The sequence below is a fragment of the Limulus polyphemus genome, unplaced genomic scaffold (genome assembly GCF_000517525.1).
Source record: "Limulus polyphemus unplaced genomic scaffold, Limulus_polyphemus-2.1.2 Scaffold72, whole genome shotgun sequence".
Classification (NCBI taxonomy): Eukaryota; Metazoa; Arthropoda; class Merostomata; order Xiphosura; family Limulidae; genus Limulus; species Limulus polyphemus.
The window spans coordinates 680,277-691,189 of NW_013665682.1; the positions used below are offsets into that span (position 1 = coordinate 680,277).

At 31.5% G+C, this 10,913-nt stretch overlaps 1 protein-coding gene across 1 annotated transcript in view; it reads left to right on the forward strand.

Moving 5' to 3' along the window:
• Positions 1–477: 477 nt before the first annotated feature.
• The window catches only part of LOC106466095 (sodium-coupled monocarboxylate transporter 1-like), a 24,252-nt gene continuing 13,816 nt past the window's right edge, over positions 478–10,913 (forward strand). Inside the window, exons 1-4 of the mRNA XM_022394645.1 lie at positions 478–608; positions 2,394–2,771; positions 4,033–4,098; positions 10,584–10,635. Of these exons, the coding sequence (XP_022250353.1) occupies positions 2,400–2,771; positions 4,033–4,098; positions 10,584–10,635 (490 nt within the window). The 5' untranslated portion in view covers positions 478–608; positions 2,394–2,399. The remainder of the gene's footprint in view (positions 609–2,393; positions 2,772–4,032; positions 4,099–10,583; positions 10,636–10,913) is intronic.

Here is a 10,913-nt window from a genome sequence, read left to right on the forward strand (position 1 = left end):
ACTTGTGTCGCTAAAGTTTCTTCGGAACGAAGTTACGGAAAGTTAATTAACAAACGGAGACGTAACAACCCCTTTAGTGATTAGTATAATAAGTCAATAGTTTGAAGGTTAATGTAGTAAATCAAAATTATGATTATGATTGGTATGCCGAAATAGTAAACGTTTCTACACGTATAGACGTGAACCTTGTTCTATAAAACAAGAAAACAACAGTTTGAAATGATTCTTTTGTTTGGAGATTTTCCATTTGAATCTTACAAATAATGCTTTTTTTCGTAAATGAAATTATACAAATACAATTTGATTATTTTTCTAGGTTACTTTTATATCCAATAGCATCTAACGTATAATATCCAGTATTTTAAAAGCTACTCGTGCTACTACCAGCTGAAATGTATATGTACTATCTGCAGGTGTGTAATATCTTTACTCATATCCATGCGCATTAAAGTCGGCATAGATAACTAATATTTTATTTTAATTTTCTCTTTCAGCTTATGAGGACTAGATGCTGTTGTCAGTGCTGCCTCGCATTATAAACTGGTATTCTATAGTTACCTGGAATCTATTAGTAGCTGAGGTTCAGTATATTACCTTAGTATAAAATAGTAAGTTTATCACTTCTCAATCTATGAAAGGGTATAATTAAATAAGTCTATTTTTGAAGGATGTAACTAAATATGTGTATTTTTCTTACGAAAAAAAGTATCTGTATTTTGCCTATGTATTTCTTAACTTTTGTCTAGTGGTATCAAATACCACGTATATTGCTTACCATTAAATTCTATTGTAATTAGCATATATATTATACTTTAACGGGTTATTTGCACTTTATAAATCTATTTAGGTTTTTCTAATTCATTGCTGAGGCGTCACAATTGCTAGCCATGGTGCCAAAGGTAACACGTTTAACATTTGGTTCACAATGAATTCCCAACCATTTAACAGTGAAATGCCATCATCAGTCATGCCTAGGGCATCATTAATGCATGGCAGCTTAGTGATAAAGTTCAAAGAAGTGTTTTTTTTTTTTATGTACGATCTGTGGCGAATGAGACTGGATTTCTCTGACGTATATAAATACATATCACCTGGTTTTCCAGCCAAGTGTGTATTTCCTTTTTAGTTTATTTAAATATAATATAGTCTTGGAAACCGACATCCAAATTCGGCGAAAGATTTATGGAACGTTTGAATATAAAACTGAGTTCGCTATTCTATACAGAAGCTTATTGGAATGGAAGTTACAGAGTTGGACAATAGTACGTAAAGACGACCATTAGACCGAGGACATTGACGATGGAAGAAATCGTTCCAAATGCAACACTAAAAAATTAAACACCGTTCTTCTAAACTACCATTCATTGATTTGAATCTGTTAAAATATACCCACTATAATAATATACAACAAGCTCATTTACAACCTAATTCACAAAAGGTTAGTAGTAGGAAGTAGCTAACATTGTGCCTATATTTAAATCAATATATTAAACTGTAGAGAACCAGATAATTGCGATTTCCTGTCTCTAAGATTTGTATCAATATCTTTCTCCCTAAATATTATTACATTTTTGTTTCAGAAAAGTTTAACATATTTTCATTATGCGATTGACAGTTCAACAGTGATATAACCCTTGACCATGAATATTATAAAGTGAGAAATTTCAATAGACATTTTGTTAGTGGAAGTAACAAGTGAAAAAAAGCAATATGTTGAACTGCAGAGGGAATTAATTCGTTAATGATAGAGAACCCTGGACTATGCGTATCATTATCTATTAGTCCTTAAATAACCTGGACAGCATGTTAATGACAGCATTTCGATAATGATACAACTGGCTGAACGAGTATTCTGAGTGTATTATGTATTTCATCATCTGGCTGTGATATATCAGGGTCGATATTTTATTATTTCACAGATTAATGGTGGAGTTGAGAAATTATAGTAGTCTGTGGGGGGGGGGGCGAAATGAAAAGTAATAACATAACAAAATGTTTGTTTCGGATGTTTATGCGAAGTTAAACAAGGGGTAACTGAACCAACTGTCTCTAATCTTGAACTGAAAGACTAGAGCAGTTTGTATTCATCAAAAACTCGTATGGGGTTAAGTGAGCATCACTGAAATTTGAAGTTGAAGCAACTTACGTTGTATAAAAGTCTATTACGCTAAACTAGTTACGTATTTTCCTTTGTTTGGATATAAACTGATCATTCGTTAGTTTGTGGCTTCATATTAAATTCAAATCCGCTGTTTGTATTAAAACAGTTAGAAAACGGCAAAACAACCTAGGAAAATGTTAAAACTATAGATTTAAAAATGTTACAATAATGTGACGATATACTGCTTAAATAAGATACACGATATACAATATAACTGAGTCTTTCTGTTTAGAATATCATGTCTACTCCAGCCTCAGTCATCTCGTCTGTTGACCTGGCCACCAGGTTCGGTACACCAGACTACATAGTGTTTGCAGGGATGTTAACTGTATCAGCCGCCATCGGGATCTACTACGCCTGTAGTGGGAGTAAACAAAGCACCACCAAGGAATTCTTGATGGGTGATCGGTCCATGAGTGTATTTCCCGTGTCAATATCGGTGTTGGCCAGCTTTATGTCAGCCATCACATTGCTGGGGACCCCTGCAGAAGTCTATCAGTACGGTACGCAGTTCTGGATGATCTGTCTGTGTTTCTTCATTACAATGCCGCTGGCGGCTTACTGTTATCTGCCTGTTTTCTACAATTTAGGAGTGACAAGTGTCTATGAGGTAGTTACGTTTATTTTGATTTGTTTCAAAGCTACATAAAAGCTATATACATATATATATATATATATCCCTAACTTTGAACTGATAGGCTAGAGTTATTCTTGTCTAGTAGTGGGGTTTGAACATTACTCTTATAGTTCCCTGACGGCCTCTAAGCATGGAGCGCGTTTATGCATCAACAGGCCGTGAACCATGAACTCTCGGATTCATAGTTTGGACACGATTGCGCTGAATATATAAGTCAATTCCGCAAAAATTTACAATGAAATATTCATTGTAAAATCTGAAAAGTATCTAAGGTTGAAGAGATTTCATATGCGCCAAATAATTTTGCAGTACAATAAGTATCGCCAATATTTAGACAATAAAAGCTATTAATTAACGTGACAACGACATTCTGAACGGGATTTTAGTAAAACTGGGCTAGAAGATGTTATACAATGTGTAAAACTACATTTTACATTTGTAAAAAAAGAAATAATAATAATAACACTTAGGAATACTGCTTTTTAGTGTATATTGTCTTATATAATTGTATTTTGTAAAATACATTGTTATTCTACCGTTATCATCCAAGGGAGTTCACCACACTTACATTTGTTCAAAAATAATTTTACTTGAAGCTGATGTCCTAAATTATGACATATTATTTAGAGTTCTTTTCAATACAATCAACAAGTGTTTTTGGCTTGGTTCTCTCAGTTAATGTGAATTAAAATTAGAGGTAGCATTAAAATTAAATAATAACATACATTCAGCTGATTAGAGTGATAATAAAGAAACGGACAGAAGTGACAACAAAACGTCAATACGTTATTATCCCTCCCCCTCCAGTGGCACAGCGATATGTCTGCGGACTTACAACGCTAAAAGCCGGGCTTCAATACCCGTGGTAAGCAGTGCCTCCAGTGGCACAGCGATATGTCTGCGGACTTACAACGCTAAAAAACTGGGCTTCAATACCCGTGGTAAGCAGTGCCTCCAGTGGCACAGTGTTATGTCTGTGGACTTACAACGCTAAAAACCGGGCATCAATACCCGTGGTAAGCAGTGCACAGATAGCCCTTTGTGTAGCTATGTGCTTATCTACAAACGAACAAACAGGTCCCCAACCAGTAGAAATAATAACCTAAGCATTTTTTCTAAATACAAATATTATCATATTTAATCCAAGATTTAATTTTCATTATTACACATTTTTGTTAGCACATGAAAACTTAATAAAATTTTGAAAGTGCCATGTTTTTTTTTTCTTTCTCAGTATTTAGAGAAACGTTTCTCTCTGACTGTCAGGATTATAGGCTCTGTGATTTTCGTAGTTGAAACGGTGAGTGATTTAAGTAATTACAAACTATTTTGAATACACAATAAAAAAAAATTAAATTTTAACAGAAATTCTGATTCTGTTTTCTTTATCAATTGCAGATGAGAGAAAGAAAATTAATACATAGTTTTTTCTTTTAGTTTCGTCATGTACTCTTTACATAGGTCTTTCGACGAATATTTAGCACTAAGACTAAACCAAATAAAAACTGAAAAAGGAATTACTTTTTTACTATAAGTAATATATTGCAAATTTTCCGAATACAAGAAACACAACTGTTGCCAGATTACTCTCTAATACTATTAATAGAATAGTTCTTTCTCGAGTATTTAATTTCATTTTTTTTACAATTTCATATTGAGAGAAAAGAGGTGTAGGTATCTCAATATCACTTATTTTGGCCCATTCCTTAGGATTTGAACCATTTTAGAAAATATTACTCATTTTGCGTAATCCTGGATTTTGTGAAAACAAAGAATATGGACTAAGCCTTATCTAAAGAGGTGAATTTAATACAAATAAACTATTATTCAATGCCTTTCTCTACTACTAGTTACAAGGATATATCAAGGGCTAATTACGGATAAATGTATTTTCTGTTATAATTCGAAAATATTTATGCTACTTTCGTTCTATCACAGAATTCATATAGCTTAAAGGTTCTGATTATAGGTCAACTAACTTTACAGTAACTTGCTTTGGAAAACTGATTGGCCTAAAATAGAAAATTCCTGGAAGTTCTATATATTAGTCTTCTTGCCAGAAGGGAAGGAATGACAGTGGATGAAGCAAACAATGAATTTTTAGGTGTCTTGTAAATAAATTATACTACATCTTTTTTTTTAACCTTAGCTTCATTATAACAAAAATATATTAACAATATAAGGTTAAATTTGTTATTATGCTTAATAGATTAATTTGTGATCCTGATCTATATAGATAACTAGCTTTGAGCAGACGTTATTGGTAATAACTTTATTCCGGAAACAATTAGCGACTATTTGTAGCAATTATTTATTAATTAATGTCTATACCATGATTATAAGGACTATTTTGCATTGTCAACTTAGTTTATAGAATTAGAACTAACTTAAACTTCCTAAACTGATCAAATCTCGTGAGATATTATTGGAATTATGGACGGAAATAGTTATACACACACAAGACCGCCCAAAGGATGCTGCCTCAGTGGAGGTTGCCAGATGAGTGAAGATGAGAGGATACCTCCCGAGTGTAACATAAATATTGCGTAATAAGCCGATACCTGAGGGTTACATAACTGTTAGGTAACATATACATCTGGGGTTATATAACTGTTACATAAAGGTATCAGAGGACGCTGCTGTCTTAGGTTCATAGTTTCATGAAATGGCACCAGAAAGCACGTTGGTATAATGAGCAAACCACCAGAGGGTGATGTATATCAACGTGTCATCAACGTTATAATATCAATCAGTCTTAGAATTAATAATTTAATCTAATTTGCATAATGTTGTGTTTACAATTATCACAATTACAGTTTCGGTTTATAAGTATAATATTAGATACGTTTTACAAAGGCAGATAGCGTTTCTATAGGAAAACAGTATTACTATACTTCTGCAGGATTGCATACAAATTTCAACTTTTCTCAAATTATGTTTATAATACAGAACTGTACTACATATGTTTTACAAAGGCGGATAGTGTTACTAGGTGGATTGTAATATTAAGGCTATATAGGTGGATGGTAAATTAAGCTACTAAGGTTAGTAGTGCTATTGTGAATGGTATTATTAGATGGATAGTTAAAAAGTATGACGAGCTCGTCATAGGGTGTCTCAATGTGTAATTACTTCAGCAATGTCTAGATTGAATTTAAAAAGTTACAAGTAAAATTATTTTTTGAGGAGACAACTATTATAACAATGTTACATATTTCAGTTGTTATCACGCATATTATCCATTATTTGAGCGAAGTAAATATTGTAGCCAATAACATACGTACACACTTTTACAGTTATCTGTCCTGAGAAGATTTTATCCTACCTAATGTTTCATTTTTATAAATATTGAACGAAACAGTCGATAGTATTTTTCTATGATTTAGTACCCATTTAACGTACTGATTATAGTTTTTGCTCCTATATTTAATTTGCATGACATACTTTCTACATTTTCTGACTATTTATATGTAAAACACTTATCGCTAATAATGTCTATATTTAATATTCAAAATTTATTCGTGCTGAAAAGGATGCTTATTTAAATCTCATGTTTAACTTTATGAGTTAATTTGTTCTGCTTAAGTATAATAGATCTATGTAAATAACTATGTTCAGCTATTACTATTGTAAATTTATTATTCTTACCTTTTTGTAGAAACCTTTTCACAAATCTTGTTTCTTGATGGATTAGACATAATGTTTATTGATTTCTACTAAAACATATTCGTACAGATATAAATGAACTTTCTTCTGCAATAGACCTTAATAACCTGATAGGTCACCCTTTCAACCTATTATTGATGCATCCCAGCTGATGGCAAGCTTAGAAAGCTTTAACCCTTGTGTTTGCCTAAGGTTAAAACAAGTAATGCCCTCGCTTTTATAAAACTGACAGACAAACCAGAAATTCTGTTTCAGTATCTTTCAAAACTTCACTTAATGTACATTTGAAAATTCAAGCTTATTAGTTCACCAAAGCATCAAATACATTTTTCACAAATGAACATAACTGAAAAAAAAGTTGATAACCATAATCTTAAGAGGACCTTCAATTATAAATCACGTGATTATTCTTTCATATTTTATAAATCCAACACATTTACTGTTTATCATAACAACAACTGTGTAAAACCACCAGCATACTGAAATACTTATTAACAAAACTTCAAGATACACTTATATATACTATAAACACCTTAGCTTCTAAAATATGGGGTTAGCTTTCAAATAACTCTTGTAAATTATGTTCATATTACTATTTCAGTTACAATATATATTTTCCATTTGTGTAACATTATGCGAAAACAAACACTGAATTTATCACGAAACATCGTACTAAAATAATGTCACTACATAAATAAACGAATAAAGAATTCAATGTGAACTAAACATCTAAGGTTTCATTTGTAGGCTCAGAAAACCTGTTTTACATTTCAAGTATTTTCCTCCCATAGATTTTGAAACAATACTGCAGTAGCATATGATGCATTATCTTCTACTTTATAGAAAGATCATCAAATATATTAACCATTAATTACAAGTCAATGAACTGTGATTTTTTATGTAAACCTCGCGTTTCATCATAGCCAAATATGCTATCATTAATAGATGTAATCAAAATAATAGACTTGAGAGGTATCACACATACTGAAACATTTGTTAACAAAACTTCATGGTACACTACTATGTATAAACACCTTAGTTTATAAAATACTGGGTTAGCTTTCATGCAATTTTTGTACATTTCAGTTCAGTGTGTAAGATATTTACTATAGTTTATAAACGAAAAGTTAGTGTACAATTCTTGTATTTCGCTGAGTTCCTCATATTTACAACAAAAACATTTTATTCTCACTACTCAATATGATTAAATTGTGCCCAACATACAACAAACATACAAAAGTTCAGACAAGGTCAATTGAAAAATATAACTTATACTCATCTTACGTTGACAATTCATCAACAACTTAACTGTACTCTGTTCAAAATAAAGATCAAATTTCAGATAGTTACATGTCTATCTTAATCTTTTATGATAAATTATACATCACAAATATCAGTTTCTAACATGTATGTTTGAACAACTAATACAAGTCTCCTTTCATATTTCATATATAAAACATAAGTTTCATCACAGCCCAATATGGTATCATTACTATATGTAAGTAAAATTACAGAGCTAACAAGTGTCACATATACTGAACCGTTTATTAACAAAACTTCAAATATATTAATATCCTATTTACGAAAACATCTTAGTTTATAAAATACTGATTTACAGCCCAATGTAATAATATTCGAGGTATATATTTGTTCTAGCATGTTATTAGTCAAATAGAATAAATCTCCGTAAATGAAACATAAGGGACATTCTCCAAAATGATTCAAGTTATAATTATTGAAAGTCTCTTTATATAGAAATTATACACCCGTCATGCTGGACATTAGACCTTTTGCCCCTCACATTACCCCTTCCCAATAATTTAAAACTGGCATGTTTCATCATAGCCCAATATACTATCATTATTATATATAAGTAATATGACTGACTTGTCAAGTATCACATATACTAAAACATTCATTAACAAAATGTTAATGTTAGGAAAAGACAACATTATGTACAATTTATCACAAATAATATGCATACATTCTACTTTGAAGCTTTTAAGAACAAAATCTGTAAAAGTTTTTGACAAAATATTTGAATTTTGTTGCTTCATAGATAAAAGATATGGTCTACAAAAAAGACAATTCTTTCACATTTTATAAATACATCAAGTTTGCTGTTTATCTTTACAAAATATACTTTACAACCAAAATAAGTTGTATGTTAGTCTAACAATGAAGAACAGATTTGGTATGCCACTAAACCTAATAGTCAGTAAAAATGAATTTATCTGTTCTTCTACTTTACATAATGATACAGAAAACTAAACGTACATACATGTTGACCTCAAGATCTGAGGATAAATTAAGATGTTATTTTCTGTTTTCGACCTAGAACTCCTATTGTTTACAAATATAACTTACCAAGTTCTGCGCATAGTCTATCTTCTTCAGGGTATATATGTTTAGACATGTATAGAAATATCAGTCTCGTCCATCTTACACTTGGGGCTTTATTCAACAAATTTATCTGAGAGACAAATTCAGCTTACAGCTTGATTCGATACGATATTTAAGAATACGCTAAAACACGTATGAATTATAAAATACTAGATTGCCAAGATGAAATTAACTTTCACACGAGTCTAATACATTCCAGCTAGTGTACAATTCTTTTATACTTTCTACTGATCTTTGTTCATTAGTCATATGGCTGTCAACGACCTCAACTTGATAATTTGTCAGAGAATGTATTATATAATTTGATGTTACATCACTCTATCACTGAAACAATGAGTACCATGAATACCAAAGTGGATATTTTCAATATGGTGATCTACTTGTAAGTTCTGTGATCTCACGACAAAAGGTATGATCTACAGGAATATACATATATATATATATATATATTCTTTTACGTGAAATCAGTTTATAAAGAGCGGTCCTATAAATTCACATAAAAACCATGTCAAATGTTCACCAACGTGATTGGATTTATCTCCAGAGATCATCACTCAAAGACCATGCATGTTATAATTAGGTTAGTATTATTACTACACTATAACATAATAATATAATTTTAGTTTTTACATCTTAAACTTCAACGAAATTGTTATAAAATTTAGGAAAATTAGTAAAGATCATTTTAGTAACAGAAATAAGATAAAGTCATAATAAAATCATTCTGCCTTAAGTTACAGTCATAAAAAAATCTATGTATTATATTAGGGACCCAACTGTGTCTAGTAGGGATGAGATGTCAACTCTTGAAATAGTTTTGCGATCATCGATAAAAACGTTCTTCCGATAGTAACGAGGTGTACAACGTGGTGTTTCTTGCCACTTCAGTGTCTTTTTCCGCCGACCTGTGTTTGACAGCAGCCTCGAGATCTCATGCTGAGACCATCTATAAAACGTAGACAAACACTGCTATAATCGAAGTTTCCATCGTACAGAGTCACAAAAAATTATGTTTTATCTAGATTAAGTGTACAACGACTTTCTTGAATTACGGGAACATCTGAATGCTTGTCAATATGACTGATAATATTTCTTTACAAGTCTTTCTTTGCTACGGGTTTCCAACAAGAAGAAATGTAAGAGCATCTGGACTGTATGCACCTTGTGCACGCAGCTGTTGACGAGATATTTCGTATACCAGAGTTCGTTGTGTCGGCTGGAAATGTGACAAAGTCTAGGTCAAAACACTACTTACATCATTTACTGAGGTATTTAACTTTAGATGTTGCGTAGAAATTCCCTTACCTCTCAAACTTTTTCTGGCCTTCTAACTATGCGTCAAGAGTCGTTACAAATTCATCCAAGTTGGTCAGTAAGTTTCTCACGGGAACGATGTTGATACTCTGAGTGAAATTGACATTTAACCGTTCAGAACATAACGTTATACACTACTTTAACACAATACCTGAGCGTACTTAGATAAAGTCATATAGAAATGATTAAATATCGTCTTCTTCGAGTACCTAAATAACATCTGTCTAAGGTTAATGGCAACCAATGACAACATAAAATGTTAAATATAGGTGTTAAGGTGGGGAATATGTAAAATCCAGATTTTATTAGATAAGTCTCGCAATTATTAATTTTAGTATTTCTTAAACCTGAAGTATGTATAACAATTTTCAAATCATCTATAACTATTTTGTTGTCTCACAGATGATGTACTTGGCTCTTGTACTTTACGCTCCATCTTTAGCCCTCTTTCAAGGTAAGGACAAATAAATACTGTTATGTTAGACTATATACTTATGGCTATCAGCTTTATGATTTGAATATATGTTAAAGTTCGGGAAACACCTCAGATATTTATACTTTCATGTTTTATGTCATTACATCATCATAATTATAAATTATTCATTGTATGGAAAGAAAGACAGTGTTATTGTGATCTTTTTAAAATATTTCGAGCTATAAATATATGAATTTATTTGTACTAAGATCACAGAAATATATGAAATGTAATAATGGACTGGAGACGGCTTAAAT